This window comes from Triturus cristatus, chromosome 1_1 (genome assembly GCF_964204655.1).
Source record: "Triturus cristatus chromosome 1_1, aTriCri1.1, whole genome shotgun sequence".
In the NCBI taxonomy this organism is placed as follows: domain Eukaryota; kingdom Metazoa; phylum Chordata; class Amphibia; order Caudata; family Salamandridae; genus Triturus; species Triturus cristatus.
The window spans coordinates 51,312,133-51,329,327 of NC_140579.1; the positions used below are offsets into that span (position 1 = coordinate 51,312,133).

The 17,195-nt window shown below is 44.6% G+C and overlaps 1 protein-coding gene across 1 annotated transcript in view; it reads right to left on the minus strand.

Moving 5' to 3' along the window:
- Positions 1-17,195, minus strand: part of LOC146869341 (coiled-coil alpha-helical rod protein 1-like) — a 223,758-nt gene that overhangs the window by 111,654 nt on the left and 94,909 nt on the right. Inside the window, exons 8-10 of the mRNA XM_085651076.1 lie at positions 12,555-12,698; positions 11,768-11,878; positions 10,435-10,541 (exon numbers count right to left, since the gene is read on the minus strand). Of these exons, the coding sequence (XP_085507202.1) occupies positions 10,435-10,541; positions 11,768-11,878; positions 12,555-12,698 (362 nt within the window). The remainder of the gene's footprint in view (positions 1-10,434; positions 10,542-11,767; positions 11,879-12,554; positions 12,699-17,195) is intronic.

Below are 17,195 nucleotides of genomic sequence, written 5' to 3' on the forward strand. Positions count from 1 at the left end.
ATCATTAAACCTAATTTAGCCAAATCCCCCTTTGCAAGGTAGATCATGTATGTAGATGGAGAAAAGAAGGGGCACAAGTAAACACCCCTGCTTCAGACCTGCTCGAGAGACACCGATTCCATCCCATCAAAACTTGAGACCAAGTTGAGGAGTAAAAAGCAACTATCAACCTGAGCAAATGTGCGGGGACCCCCAATGCCACCAATTTCCTCCACAGCGTCCCACGGTCAACCCTATCGAACGCTGTGGAGAAACCAATAAAAGCAGAATATAAGGCCATTTCCGTGCCCACAGAATACTTATCTATCAATGTTTGGAGGGCCAAAATAATATCCAAGGTTCCGCAGTTCTTACAAAAAACAGCTTGCTCGGCAGGAACAAGATTATTACCAAACGCCCAGTCCTGGAGGTGAAGGAGGCACAACCACACCACCTTTGCATGACAACGGAATAACCCCATACTGGTAACCATATTGGAACACTGGACACAGCAGCCAGGCCCATGCAGAGACCTCTTGTTTGATAACAGATATTGGACGTTCATATGGGCCCATTGCTCCAGAGAATCTTGCGCCTTTAATAAAAACCTATATCCTCTCACAAGAGGGCGGGCCATATTCGCCCGAACGAGGAGGCTCATCACTCAACTCCAACAACATCCCACATCTGGAATTGATGGCATAGAACTGCGAGACTTAATGGGACCATTTTGCATCGGAAATCAGAATGGTCTCAGCCTTAATTCTAGTGTCACAGTATTCTGCGATCAATAACCAGTATTTACACAAGTCACCAGAGAAAGCGGCTTCTTTCAACGCAGTCCATTTCCGGTCCTCCTGCCTCCTCTGTTCAGACACCTTCAATCTAGTTCTCACACCGCTTCAATCGATTGATTTCCTTTTGCCTCAGTAGTGACGACTGCTTAAATTGTTTTCTTTCTAGTGAATTTATATATCACAGTTTACCTTCTTTACCTCCCAGGAGATAGCTACAGAGGATTTAACACTGGCAGTACTTTATTTTCTCCCACATGATCGAAACACAGACAGCTGCTCTTCAAACCAAGCAATAGGGTTCTCTGTGAAAATAACTGGCTGAAGTCGCCATTTTAACATAAGCAACCAGATTTATCATATTATTTTGAGACCAAAAAGTGTGCACATTAGTTTTACTGTAGACAATGCTAACGTTTCTTGAATAACAGCTCTCAAACAACTTAAGATCTAAATCGAAAAACATTGAACTTTAAATTCATCCTTAATACCTCAAAATGGGAGCAGGCACCAAACATTTGTCATGCTACCACTATATAATCGATTAATGATGATTGACACCGAAAGGAACGAAAGGTAACAGAGGCTGGCGAGTCCTTCAGAAACCGACCATTTAAAGCAAAAAGATCATTAGTTCTCAGGCAGTCCAGAAGGGAAAGGCCCCGCCTGGCTGATCTAATATTACCTGGCAAAACACCCTCTGGAATATTCCACACCTCTTCCAACTTTCAATTTCCAAAAATCAAAGAGGAACAATTCTAGATTTTTCTGAAATTCTACTTGGTCCCTCACTCTAAAAGGGAGTACCCATTGGACCTCGTATTCTTCAAGTACATCAACAAAGTAAGTATAGCTTGTACAGTAAACTCTTAATGGACTATTTCAAATAAATTATTCCAGTGCGCACATGGATATTTTAGCCCATGTATATTTGGTATTTTTAAGGACCGCTCCCTCCGCGTTGCAAAAATCGTAAAGGTTACAGAAAAAGTAAAGAAATGAATTAAGAAATACTACTATTATTGTCATTGCCCTGAAGAAGACCTTCTGGGTCGAAACGCGTTGGCTACAGACGTTTTTAAAAAGATTGTTTCAATAAAGAAACCAAGTAATAAGAACCTGCTGAATTCATGTGCTTCTTCTTACTTTGCTTGTATTTGCAAATTATATTTTTTGACTCGTTGGAGTGCTGAATCACTGTTTTTGCTGAAAAAACACCAACAAAACCACAAACTAAAAGCTAGTCAAAAGCAAGGAAAAGGAGAGTGAAAGAGTTATTTTTATTTATTTTTGAAGGGGCCAATACAATGTAAATTTGTTATACAAGATAGCAGCAAGAAAGATTGAGCTAACACTATTCTGCTAGAGTTTTGTTGTTTAGAGAGGTCACTAAAATATTATTACTTCTTCCTTTTGCTTTTTTTCAGTTTTGTGGTCTTTGGTCTAAAGATGCAGGGTTTAGAAGCATGTTTTAGGTCTTGTTTAATAATTTAATAAAACTGTAGAGAATCAGGAAAGAACAAAATCATGGTTTGTTTCACAAGAATCTTTCCGAATATGTGCTATCACATTTACTCACACAGAATGGGTAAAACCCCTTGATACATCAGCCCCCTTTTCTAGCGAGTCAGTATTGATAGTAGGTGAATTGCCAAACACCTCAGGCTTTAAATATTCAATGCGAGGTGTAGTGACAGGTATATGTGAAGTGTGCTGTCACCAACCATCTGGGATAGTGGTGAAAACATGACACCAGACTTTTGGGAAACATGGAGCGCAGGGTCACTTGGAATGCTGCTGCAAAAAGTTCTTACCAAGTTCAAAAAAGATTGGAGTGATATTGTTTGTATTTGCAGGGATTCAGCTACGTATGTGAAAAAGTTGTGTGATGACCTGTCAAAATCGATGCCTGAGCTGAAGTGCTTCCCTGTAAGAGATCCTTGCCACTTGCTAGATGGTATGCTGAAACCATCTTTACAATCTTGAGAGTTAATGAAGAATGCTATTGACTTTTTAGTCCATTCTGGTGCATAATTTTTTTTTTTTTTGAAACCGTTTATTACAGAATCCAAAAAATATACAAAGATGGGCCTACAACCTTCAGGCCGGCCGCTAGCAAGCAAAAGGAGCATGTGATACAAACAATAGCACGCATGCTGCGGCAGAGGGAAATTGACAGGAGTTGGAGAAAGCGTTGGCAGCCACACCAACCGGACCCCACATAACGGTTTCTTTTTAATATAAATAACAACACAAAACAAATCCACAAGGCAACCCACAATCGGAAACAGCAGCATTCTGGTGCATAATTGGTGTAGATGTGAAACATCTCTTTGAGAGTAGGCTGGGAAACACTTTTAGTGACTTGGCACTGCAACATATTCCATGTTAAAGTGCTTGCCACTTAGTAAGCAAAGAAATGCTGAGGAGCAATTCAGAACTTTTTATTTTACAATGTATGAGAAATGCCTCACAATGATGCATAGAAATGTCCCTTCACCAACCATGGCATTTGAAGTCAATGAAGTCTCACTATGGTACTCTGCAAAAGTTTTAGATCCCTTCCATAAAGGGGAATTTTATCTGGACTTTCAAAAGTGCTGCTTCATTTTTGACCACTTCAATAACTGGGGGCATATGCGCCCAATTCAAATCATGCAGAACCTGTCCCAGAGAATCGCAATCTTCAGGTGCATCAGCATTGGCATGGAACACTATGTCAGAGGCAAGAGTTAGCAAATTATCTACTGGCTGTTTTGGCGTTGCCGGTCTCAAGTGCCAATGTTGAGAGGGCCTTTTCACAGATAAAAGTTTACATAGAAAGGAAAGAGCGAGTGTGCATGACCAAAGACTCACTGAAGAAGTATTGTATGGTGTACTACAATAAGTTTGATTTGTAAAAATGTATTTGGACCTCATATACACTGTACGTATAACTGTCTATATACCATGCATCAGTGCAGAAAGCAAGCAATAATAAAAGCAAAAGGCTCCAAAAACACCTGAAAAACACTTTATGTTGTTTTTAATGGCGCGAAAATGTGTAACCACTGATAACCACTGTTTTTTTAAAGTACTGAAATCACTTGAAAACACTGAAAAAACCCCACCAGAATTTATCAAAAATAGAAACTGAAAACAGGAAAGCCTATATATAAGATATAAGATATATAATATAATCCACTGTTAGCACAGAGATTTTTTTCGTGCGGACAAGAGAGGGGCGGTGGGAGCGGGCAAGCAAATTAAACTGGGTGCATAAGAGACTCTGTTGTTAAAACAGGAGAAAGTCAAATGGAAAAGGAAGAAAAAACAGATGAGAGCCCCACTCGCTGTTACCAACAGATATCGGGACACGCCACAGGAGGGGGGACTCACTCACATCAGCTCTTCTCAGTGCAACTCCGCTCCATGCCGCTAAAGCGCTGATGCCTCCAAACTGCTCTTAGCTAACCACTGCCAGACTGCTGAGCAGCTGAGGTCACGGACCACACACGAGGGCCGCACACCCTCGCTACTCCATTGCGGATTCCATAGTAAACAACTCTACTAGAGCAGAGTGGGAGCTGGAGCCGAGGCCGTAGCAGGCTGCGACATCTCAACCACTTTCGCGCAGACTCTGCATCTCCACACGTCGTGACTCCGCACCGGTGGGGCTGCTGGAGAGCCGTCCGGCCCCCCGCCATGTTCTGCTCCGGTCACCACTCTCTACCCTGGTGCCAAAACCTACCTCACCACACAGCCCAGGTTCACAGTGCCGGGAAGACGGGGCCGCCACAGGGGCCGCATCACACCACAGCCTCACGGAGTGCCTGGCTCGCTCACTCCGAATCGCTGATACGTCACTTCCTGTATTCATCCAAACCGGACGTAACAACAGTTTTGTATTGCAATGCAGCCTCTCAGATCAAAAGCTGAACTGTTGACTTATGGCAGTCAAGGTCATCCTTAGACCTACAATGCAGCAAAATGGCAGAGGCTCCTCGGTGCATTGTGCTGGTCTACTGAAATAGGGGTGTGGCATTTTATAAAATATCTACCTGTCCACTGGAGTGAATGCCTCCTCAATCTACTGGTCCTGTAAAGACAAATCTACTTGTCCCTCTTGGTGATGTGAAATGAGGTGATAAATATTAGAGCTCTGATAACAGCCTCTCCGATTATGCCAGGGCTCCTATTCTATCACAGTTAGGATTGTAATACAGCTCTGGTTTTGCCAGCTTCTCACAATTCTACTCCCACAGGCTGGAATTTGATGGGAAGTGGTCATTCCAGGACTGCACTGCCTGTTAAACCTGGGCACAGCCAAAGACTTGTATGTTTAAGGTTATTTATCCACCAACGCTTCTCACATCACTGCCCACACTGGAAATGGCGGAAAACGTACTCCTGACAAAGACCAAAGTAAAATCTTTTTCAGGGTTGGGATCAAAAGGTAGTCTAGAAAAAAAAGGCGGTGTAGTGAAATTAAATAGTAATCTCTCAGCAGATTTTCACATCAGCAAACATATCTTTGTTGATGTTAGAATCGAATTTACAGTTCTTTTTAGAAGCACAGTTTCTAAGCCTGCTCCTGTAAAATCTGGTGAGTCCTTGAATGTAGCAAATTAGCACCAATACAAGGACATACTGCGGGTGCACTTTTGGGCCCCTAGAGATCGGGCCCCTGATGTATTTTGATTTTGCCTATATTGGTTTTACGCTGATTCTCCATCACTAATCTTTGGGTTTTCGCTGATTCTCCATTATTAATCTTTGGGTTTACGCTGATTCTCCATTATTAATCTTTGGTTTTACGCTGATTCTCCATCACTAATGTTTGGTTTTTCGCTGATTCTCCATTATTAATCTTTGGGTTTACGCTGATTCTCCATTATTTGGTTTTACGCTGAGACTTTAGAAAAAAAAAAAAGTGTTAGAGTTGTTTCTAGAGTTTTATATAGCACAAACTCGACCCAAAGATAACCGGTATCAGAGCGCTTTACATGAGCACCAGTTTCGTTACAGATGGACACATTCCTTTTTGTTAGGTGCCGGGAGATGAAGTGATTTGCCCGGAATTTGGCGAGCGTCCCTGCCAGGCTTGAACCCGGCTCCCCAGCTTCGAGGTTGACTGCTCGAGCCGCAACTCTACATCCTCTCCCCAAACTTCAATATATCTTTTTCTTTCAACACTTGCTCAGCATATTTAGACAAATCCATAATTGTAATTTTCGACAGAAGTATTAACAGAAAATGATTCTGCATTTACAATGTTCGATAAACTCCAATGAAGGCTCAAGGCCACTTTGCATACAAGGTGTACATCTTTACATTGCTCATGAATCAAGCGAAACCTCTGTATAAGTACATTTGCAATCTCTCTGGGGTGAATGTTCAGTGACTCCTGTATGCCTCCTACAGACCCGAACTTCATTATTAAATCTTTAATTTTACAATGATTCCCCGTTATTAATCTTTGATTTTTAGCTGGTTTTCCATTATTAATATTTGGTTTTAAGCTGATTCTCTGTGATTAATCTCTCTTTTTTTAAGATAATACTCCATTATTAATATTTGGTTTTACACGGATTCCTCATTATTAAATCTTTTGTTTTACTCAGATTATACATTATTATTATTTGGTTTGATGCTGATTCTCCATTATTAATCTCTGATTTTAAGCGGAATCTCCATTATTATTATTATTTTTTTTTAATATAGTCCTGCATCAAACCATTTTACCAACTGAAACGTCAAAGAAATGGCATCTAAAACTGCATAATAGTTCAGTAAAGTGTTTTTCCCCCAAGTTGCATATTTTTGTATACATTTTATTTAGAAAGTAAACAACCACCAATTTTTGCTTTCAGGTCTTGTGTGTATTTTCATATAATCAGAGAGCAGTGGGGAAGCATTATAAGTGGCCTTAATATGTTAGACTTTCTGTCCATTTACATACATTTTTATAGTAAAACCACCGGTAATTCTCTGGCTCTCAGCAGTTCCTGCGATCACGCACCCCACTAGTAAGTGTTTGCATTAATAAATCATATATACACGTGTGAACAACTTATACATATGGATACGAATCCTGCATTTGTGTCAGACAATCCTTAGCCATGAATCCATACTGTAAACTGGCAGGTAAGGGGTTTATACAGAGTGTGTTGGGCCTTGTTTTCCAAATAAACACGAAAACTCATTGTCCGTGACCCCATACAATATGTTAGTGAGTTGGGCAACAGGAAATTCATACTTATGAGCAAGAAGTGAAACTAAGATGTAACCCAGACACTTACTTCCAATCTGATGAAAACAGAGAAGATACAAGGGTTGTTTATTAATTTAAAGAAGATGCTCATGTTGGAGAACAGGGGCTGTATTACGGTATGTGGTGCATTCTCCTGGTTGGAGCTGGTGCACCATTCAAAAGGTGCGCCCAGCGCTAACCACTAAAATGCACCTCATTATAGTGAATGCGCTGCCTCTAGGGCAGCCGCGAACTCATGCTGCCCTGGGGGCAGCGCCTTCAGGTGAAAAACAGATGGCTGCTTAGAAGCCGCTCCGTGTTTCACTGTTCAGGCCGCAACCCGCCGGCACTTTGAAGAGGGATTAGAGATCCCCCTTGCAGGCGGATGCAGTGAGTGACTGAACATGCCTGCTAGGGGATGTCTGGGGGGGTTCATGGGACCCCCTTTCGCCTCTCCAGAGGGCTGCTATCATGGGACACACTGACAGTGTGCCACCTTTTAGGGGACACACTGTTAGTGTGCCTCTTTACAGTTTCTTTGCCTCTGCGCCCGCTTCTGTAATACGGCGTGGGCACAGAGGCAAAGGGATTCCTTCATTTGCATGGGGCCAAGGCCCATGCAAAGGAGGGAATGCCCTCTGATGATAGCGCTGTCGCTTTATGTGCACTGGCATTATCGGTATTACAGAAGGGGAAGTACAAGCATCTGCTGCCCTTTCTGTAATACCAAAGCGCCCCAGGGGCATGCAAAGTGGGCGCAAACGTACGTTGTGCCCTGGGGCACTCCGGCAATACAACCCCAGGTGTTCCAGGCAAGTGACTTTTCATTTCCAAAGGCATGTTCATTAACATCCAGGAATATGGATAGCAAGGTCATCCCTTTAGAAAAACGGCAGAAAAATCACAAGTAGTGGAAACAGAAGAAACGTAATTAATGGCATGAACACGTGTGAAAGAAAAGACAACCGTGCTACTCATGGGACAGGCCTTTAAACAAATATCAAGAAGCAAAGGTTGTTTTAACACTACAGTACTGAATCAACATTCTAAAGCAGGTGTCTCCAACCAATCAATCGCGAGCTACCAGTAGCTCGCACCCATCTTCAAAGTAGCCTGCAGCCTTGCGTTCATTTTGAAATTAGCGCAGCGTCACATTTTCTTTCAACATTAATGGAAGGGTGTGTTTACTTTCCATTATTATCACCAGGCTGCAGACAGCAGAGCCTGATAAAGAGCAGGGCTCGGTCAGATTTATGGGCCACGCTGGATCATAGAGGTGCAGAACTGAACTATTCAACTCTTACATAAAAGCCCTTGTCGACTCAGTATTGGAGCATGAGGACAAAATGATGTTTCTGAATGCTTTTAGATAGGAGAAAATGAAAATTTACCTTTATGATTAACTCTTCATTTTATTTTTCTCCCATTTCATAGTGTTGCATTTCCAAGCAGCAGGCATTTTGCTCCCAGTGGCCAGTAGACACTGTGCCATATTTATAAGTAAAAGAATTGTATTTTTTTCCCAAATGGGAGAAATGTAAAGTGAAGAAAACCTGGCTTAAAGGCAATTAAGCTGTGCATGGGGTGTCTTGTAACAATACGTAAGTTGCTTACCCTTGAGTATCTCACTTTGATTTTCACTCATCAGAAGTAGCTCTCACTACAGAAAAGGTTAGAGACACCTTTTCTAATGGCTTTTTACAAATTTAGAAAGCAGCACATTTGTCCCGCTGCAGCCTAAGTTTCTTTGACAAATGGAAAGAGAAATAGTCCAACCCACCATTAGATATTTAGGTTCTTGGTCAAGCCAGTGCCGACAATGTAATAGCCCACTAAGAAAACCTCGATTGTGCTGGGCTTGTGCCTTTTACTAAGCAGTCGGTGACCAAAAAGAAGGCCCCATGGCAGTGAACCTTGTGGAAATAATGACACAAATCAGACACGTGTCTGGGCTTCAATACACAAGACTGTAAACAATAATCCTATAGTTGGAATATATATATCTGAACTGAACAACTGTCTCCGGGGTTAGTGTTTGAGGCATGGAGGAGAAAAGCACTCAAGAGAAGGTTCTTTTTTCATGTTGCACTCACAGACCTAAACGTCAGACTCCGGAAAACAGATGAAGAAAACAATGTGTATGCTGATTCCTTCTTTACTTAAGGTTACTACATGTAGGGGTGTAGCCTTCATAAAAAGTCTACAAAGATCTGTGTGTCAGCACACATGCCTGAGCCTCAAAAAACTGGGAGCACGATAACAGTGCTGAGAGCTATAAGGCACTGGAGAGTGGAAGCCCTCCTCCGGTCTAGAGGTGTCAGACTGTATTCCAAGCCCTCTAATTTAAAACTGGGATCTCGATAGCAGCGCTGAGAGCTACACGGCATTGGTGGGTGGAAGTCCTCATCCAGTCTAGAGAGGTGTCAGACTATATCTCAAGGCCTCTTAGTTATCCAAATAAGGCCCACAAAACTATTGGTCACAAAAGCGCATAGGGGAAAATAAGGATTATTGTTCTGTCTAATATTTATGGGATGATATGAAAACATCTCAGATAACAAAGGAAGAATGTTCGGTGAGACGTAGGCACAACGTTTGCTCACCATATACTATCCAATCTAGATTTGCCCAGAGAAAACTAATCTCCATGTCAAATGCCGTAGCAAGGAGATGTTGCTGTGTACATTCCCTTGTTAAAGTCTCTCACCGCATGTCAGAACTTTTACTCATCGCTGATTTTCGATGTACTGCATTCTGACAACCAGGCATGGTATATAATTCAGACTGCTAGTTATCCTCTACACACAATGTGGAATTAGGAGACTACACTAACCCCTGTCATCAATGCCCAGTGCCCCATATAATCTGAACCTCAAGCAGAGTACTAGCAGGAGGAAAACCCTTGGTTACATGATGCTTCACAAAACCAGGGACCTAGCTTAAGGTTGTTTGATGGTGCTTGTAATTTTCTAACTCTGCCGTTCAGTCATGTACGAGGGGCAAGGAACACGAATACTGAGCCCAGTGAGGCTTGACTTCCCTCTAGGCAATCAAACTTACAAGTAGCAATGTACCAAAGGAAATCTGACAGTCAGAAAGGCCTTTCTGCCTGAGATGCTGCCTTCTGTGATTCATTCTGAATGGCAAGGAGTCATGAAAAGGACTCTCTCATCTCGTTTAAGACAACTCCATTTCACCTTCTGTGCTACTAAACAGTCTGAAGAATTCTGAAGTTTAATCTGTGGAATCAAGCTACGCCCCTAGGACACTGGTGGAATCTGCCACACTGTCTGCAGGCCCCATCTCCCACCCTCAGTGAGATGAGTGCACCTTACTACACGAGTAAGCAGGCTCCTTTCTTTCTTCTACAAAGTGAGGATAATCTTCGCTTGTTCCCTAACTTTGGTTTACAAACAGTGACTTTCTTACCTGCCCACAATTTTCTCCAGGTGCTGCAGTGCCTCCTCTGTTCGCTCTGCTCTTTGCAGGACTCGCGAAACCCCAACCCGGGTTCGAGTGAGCTCCTCCTGCAGAGTCTGTGTAGGAGAAATAAAAGTTTTACCCATGTGAGTGACCGAGGTAGGGATCAATTTCTGTGTGTCTGTTTCCCAGGCACACAGGAGATACATAGTTGCAACAGTAATTCAAGCATTCCTTACATACACACCAGATACAGCACAAGGTGCAGAAATGAATATGTCCCTCACACACGAGAACAGGCCGAGGCAACAGGCGTGCAAGCTCCACTCACACAGAGCAGGTACGGCACTGCCACAGTTCACCTTTCCCTCATACAAAGAAAACAGGCAAAGCACAGGCAGAATATAAACGATCCGAGGGGCAAACAAAATATCACATGCAACACAATGAAAGGGAAAACAGCAAAACTTTAAAACTTGTTAAAACTAAGCCAATTTTCTAAGAAAGGCAATTTAAAACTTTATATAAAAGGGGTACAGAATTAACCCTGGGCGTAGTTCGTGTAGTAGCGCTACGCGTAGCTACGTGAAGTGCACTTCGCGAGATACGCGTAGCACTATGCGAACTGCGTTGTACGCTGTTCGCGATGATTGCACAGTGCCGGATGCTTGTCCGCACTGTGCAATCATTGCAAACGGCATCTTGCACAGTGCAAGCGGTCGTTTTCTGCCGCTCGAGTAGATTTTTACTCGAGCAGCAGCTTTCTCAACGTGGAATGGTAGTTTCTCATCGCGAGCGGTCGCGAGCATACGAGACCACTCGCAATGAGAAAACTGACCTCCTCGCATTGAGAATCTCGCCGGGAGGTTTATTTTCCACTCTCGCAATCGGCAACTTGATGTTGCTGATCACGAACGAAGAAAAAGTCGCGCCGGGATGTCATTTTGCTCGCTCGCGGTCGCCAACTTGACGTTGAGGACCGTGAGCAAGCAAAAAATGCCTGCTACGCTACGCAATTTTGCACTGTGCTACGTGCAATCTGCGTAGCGCGAAGTAGCACAAACTACGCAAACTTCACGAGCGTTGCGTATTTGTCCGCCCAGGGTTATACAGAATACACAACAGTAGTGCATGCTTCCTCACAAGCACAACAGGTACAGCACGATACAACATGGTGAACAGCAATGTAAGGTTCCCTGAGGCTCGCTGCAGGTCCAGCACAGGCAGCAGTAGTGCAAGCTTCCCTTGCACTCAGAGTGGGTCCAGCACAGGCAGCAGTAGTGCAAGCTTCCCTTGCACTCAGAGTGGGTACAGCATACGTGGCAGCGGTGCAAGAGCTTACCTTGTTGCTGACCTTCTCCATCTCTAGCTGGGCTGTCTTGTCCTGCAGGCTGTGGATGAGCACAGCTTGCTTCTGAATACTCGCTTGAAGCTCCTCCTCCAGCTCCGAGATCTGATGCACAAGAAAACAGAGTGAGGAGATCACAACTGTCTCGTGTGAGAGATTCATCCAGTCCAAACCACAACAGGTTCTGTAGTGCTGTGCCAGTTCCCAAGCTACCCGTTTAGGATGTGACAGGTTCTCTCTCTGCCAGATCCAAAGGCATCCAAACATAGTGGTGACAGGCTGATACCACCCATCCATAGATGTTGCAGGCTATACCTGTCGAGACTACAAGGCATACATAGAGGTGCCAAGTCAAAACCCAAGCCCAGGAGGTGAAAGATTTGTATCTCCGAGCTAACCCTGGTAAAATCTACTCTTAGAATTGACGGGCTCCTTATCCCTCTACGGTTCCAGAGGTGACCGATGTCTTTGCTAATCCCGAAGACATCAAATGAGAAAGAGGGCACGTTCTGTGTCCCCGCTCCCATTCTTGAACTGTCCAGTCTCAGAGATGACAAGGCTTTTGTTGTGCTATTCCAAATACGACAAATGTCCAAGAGTGACAGGCTCTGTATCCTAGTACCAATTCTTATGCCATCTTGTGCTACAATTGACAAACTGTGTATACCCAGATTAACTCTTTGAAACAGACCATTCTCACAGCAGAAGACCTTGCTACCCATCTCCATACTCCCCAGAGTACAGCCTTCCTTCACCACCACCCAGGCAGACCGCTTCGCACCTTGCTACCGATGTGCCGTGCGTCGTTCTCCTGGTTAAGCTCCTGTGACTTCAGTTGCACCATCAAAGCAAAGACTTTCTTCCTCCAGCAGGTCAGGAGGGTTGCAGCCGCTGGGGATTCCGTATCTAGAACGTCTGATCGGACCTTGAAAGAGAGGGGAATGAGGGCAGTCAGTTGAAAATGGTTACCATTGAACTATGACCACTTTTGTTCTGAGCATAATATGGACTTCAACCGGGCATATGTGAAAAATTCACTAACATCCAAACCATCCTTTTCCACACACAAAAAATGCATGTATGCGAGAACACAATTTACCACAATCTTCCACATTATAGAACTGTAAATTGCCACCCAGTTCATTGCCAGTTTGAAAATTGTAAATTTGATTGAAATACAGATAACTGACCCCGGCGGATAACCGACCCTGCCAAGAAAAACTGAAAATGAGGGATTTTAGCAGCTTCAGGATTTGGACAAATCTGAAGAGAAGACTGGCACAGAGGGGAAGACATTTCTACATTTAGGTGCTAGACATGACAACGACTGACTGCCAGCTGTCTTGTGCCAGGCTTGGAGCACTGTGCTCCAGGCAGATACAGACTGCAAGGGGAAATCTCTGGGGGAGATTTGGAGGGTCCTAAAAGGTAGACCGACAGAAGGGAGGATCAGTCCCTTAAAGGGCCTGAAAGAACAAGTTACTCACCTTTAGTAACTCTGTCTGGTGGATCTAATCATGGGTTCCTCACCTTTAGAATATCCCCAGGTGAAAGACTTGATCCAGAAAAATGTTCAGCATAGCCCTAGTGCCGTTATGCAGCTCTGCGTCGACCCTTTCCACCCTAGAAGTAATGGCTGGAGTTGCATAGAAGTGCCACCTAAATGCGCCAACGTCAGTTTCTTTATTAACACTATCTATGCCCTTGGATGGGGTGCACAAAAACAAATTGTATACGCTAATGCGCAGACCTCGGACGTCAGACCTTTTTTAGATGTAAAAGAGCCCATTCCAAAGACTTGGGAGGTGGGAGGGCGGCAAGGAATCTGTGGTTAGATAAGAGTATCCACCAGATGGATCCTTATCAAAGGTAAATAACTTGGTATTCTACTGGATACTACTCGCCTTAGAGTCCTCACTTTTAGAATAGATACCAAAGCAGTACCTCCCCCGGTGGTGGATCTATGGAATAGATTAGACTAAAAGGTCATGCAGGACTGAACGACCAAAACACCCTTTTGTAGGGCCTGCCTATCAAGGCATCAAGGCATTAATGCTTGGTAAATGTGTGCACTGCCCAAGGTGTGGCCTGACAAATATTCGACACAAGCCTTTTGTGTGCCAGCGCATTGGTAGCAGTTTTGGCCCTGATGGAACGCAACCTAAATCATTCAGGAGGTTGTTTATTGTTCAGCGTGTATCAGATCCTAATGCAGAGGGCTATCGGACGCGAGACAAAGCCTTTTTCTGCGCTGCCTTGCTTTTCTTTGCCCCAGAGAATTTCACAAAGAGCGGATTGTCTACCCCATGGTCTTCGGTATGATCGATGTAAAAGCTGAGCACACTTCTGGGGTCAAGACATTGCAGTCTCTCCTCCTTTCGAGGGGGTGAGGAGGTGTAAAGAACATTGGAAGTGTGATGGACTGTCTCTAGCCTAGCCCTCAGCACCAGTTTTTCCAGAAAGAAAGTAGTGTAATACAACTGGGCTGAAGAAGTTTGGAGCTCATTCACGTTATGAGCTGAGATTATCGCGACAGAAACACCATCTTCAGGGTTTGGAGATGTAGAGAACAGCTATGTAACGGCTGAAACGGGGTCCAATAAGTAAAGTAAAGTAAGGACCAAAATTAAAGTCCAACTGTGACATCACAAAGGCTTTCGGTAGAAACATGTGGGTTAATCCTTATAGAATTCGCATCACAACAGGTTATTTAAGCACGGCTAGATGGCTTGGTAAATGCAAAAAAGCAGATAAGGACAACAAATAACCTTTAATAGTGCCCACTTGCAAGTCATTGATGGGGCAAATACAAAATAAACAAGAATACATCAGATAGTTTAGCCTGCAATGGGTGCTACACCAAACCATAAAATTCCTCCAGCATATGCAGACTTTGAAGGGCGTCTGGCTGCTAAGAAGACATCCGCTACTTCGAGAGGGAGACTGAATGCTAACTGCGGCCATTCCGGATCTTCTTCAGAATTTTAGACAGGAGCGGTAGCAGCAAGAAGGCATACAGGAGTCCTGTGCTCCACTCTAGGTGGAATGCTTCTCCGCAAGAGCGCTTTCTTGGGAATTCCAGTGAGAAAAAGTGTTGACATTAGGCATTCTCAGCAGCAGTCAAGAGTGTGAGTCATGGTTCTCCCCATTGCTGGAAGATGTCCGGTGCCACCTCAGCTATGCATTGTAAACTGAGTTTTTCCACCCTGATGTTTAAACAGCCCACACGGTGGTGAACGGCCAGATAATAAACAAGTTACTTACCTTTGGTAACGATATATCTGTAAGAAACATAGATTAGTTATAGATTCCTTACCTTAGAATTACCCCCAGGCGTCAGACTGGATCCGGAAGGTTTTTCGTCAGTAGTACCCCTTCTGGTCGAAAGATGGTGGCGGTCGGCTCCACGTTTGTCGTTGGCGTTGTGGTTGCCGGGATGATGTCGCGGTAGGTACTTAGACGCCACCCTTGTGCTCTGACGTCAGTCCTTTCTTTTTCCGCGCCAGCAAGCGGAGATCCGGAGAGAGCGGTACCTCCAGTCACTTTTTGACTGACTTTTTTGTGACTTTTGTTGACTTTGTTTTTGAGTCTAACATCGACTCCTGGTGCACGAGGGATGCCTGGCTTCAAGGCCTGCGGTTCCTGTACCTGACTGAAGTCGGTGATGGACCCACACCGCGTGTGCCTCTACTCCCTGAAGTGCGACTATGACCCCAAGTCGTGCTCAGACTACCGAACCATGGCCCGAAGTCTTTGCGGGAGCGGTTCCGAATGCTACTCGAGGCCCGGCAGTCGGCTCCGAGTCATTCGAGATCCAGGTCGTGTGGGAGGTCGAGGGACCGATAGTGGAGCCATCATCACTCCTCGTCTAAGTCTTTGCACTCGGGGTCAGGTAAGTCAAAGCACATCAAGAAGTCGAAGAAGCATCGTAGCTCTTCGACTTGTCCGCGCTAATGTTTAAATAGCTCACACGGTGGTGAACGAGCCAGATGATACAGAACGCGGCAGCCAGACTCATCTTCGACACCCCAAATGGACCCACATCATTCCCCACCTCCGGAACTGAGACCTCAGATTCCATTGCAGAGACGGCATATGCCACCTAGCATTGTCAACGAGCAGGATAAAGGAGGCCAATAGTCCAAGAAGTCTCAGAGCCACCCTCTATCAGGCCAAGACAAAGTTAAAACATAAGGCTCATTGCCCTAATTCACTAGACTCATTAAACCGGAGGAATGCCCGATAATGTACCATATGCAAGATGACTTTAATGGAAGGGAGCCTCTGCAAAGGAGTCTGGTGTGACTTTGACGCGATGATAGTGAACCCCAATGATAGCAAGAGGTTTGCCGTTGTCTGGAGGTGGTCCAAGACTCACTGTGGCAAGCCCACATTCAATGGCCAGTCCTCGAGGTAAGGGAAGACCAGTACACCTGACTTTCGAAGACATGCAACGACCACAGCCATCACTTTTGTGAACACCCAAAGGGTACTGGTGAGGCTAAAAGTTAGCACAGCAAACTGAAAATACCTGTGGCCCACCTTGAACCACAAGCAGCACTTGTGGACCTGCAGGAAGGGCAACATGGAAGTAGGCATTCTGTAGGTCCATCCAGTCTCCTGGATCCAGGGCGAATAGAACATGGGCCAGCGTAAGTATCTTGAATGTGTCCTTCCACAGGAAGAAATTGAGAAGTCAAACATCTACAATACAATGAAGGACCCTTTTTGGGCACTAGGAAATAGCGGAAGTAGCATCCAGTTCCAATTTCTCTCTATGGCTCCTTTTGCCGAAAGAGCCTGAATTTCCTGCAGCAAGATGGACAATTGCTCCTCTGAAAGCTGCTCTGATGTGGGTGGAAGATGCAGTGGGTTGGGAAGAAATGGTAGCTGCCTCATTCAACTATCAACCGCTTTGAAGGACCCACTTGCCAGATGCAGACGCCTGCCCCAATGGAGAAAATGACTGATTTTGCCTTCCACAGGGCGGTCATGTTTGGCTATGGGCAAACTAAAGTGGCTTAGAGACTGCAGTCAGACAGACAGGGGACTGGGAGGTTCGCTGTCCCCTTGGGCCTGGATGCTGTCTGCTGGACCCCCTACACCGTTTCAGAAACGAGTGGGGAGCCTTCTGTTTGGGTCAAAGGGCTTCGTGTTGCCTATATGTTAAGCCCCTGGTGATGCCTTAAAAGCAGCACAGCTGTTCGGGATATTCCATTGCGTGTGGCGAGACATAGGAAGCGTGCTGTGGCTCTCTTTTCTTTAAAAAGCTCCTGGGCAGAATTGGCCTTTTTGCCAAATAAGTGAGACCTGTGAAAAGGCATATCCATGAGGGATGCCAGGATGTCACCTGAGAATTGGGTGGAACTCATCAATACGTGGCACTGGAGCACCATGCTAGTTCTGCCTAAACAGTCAGTCG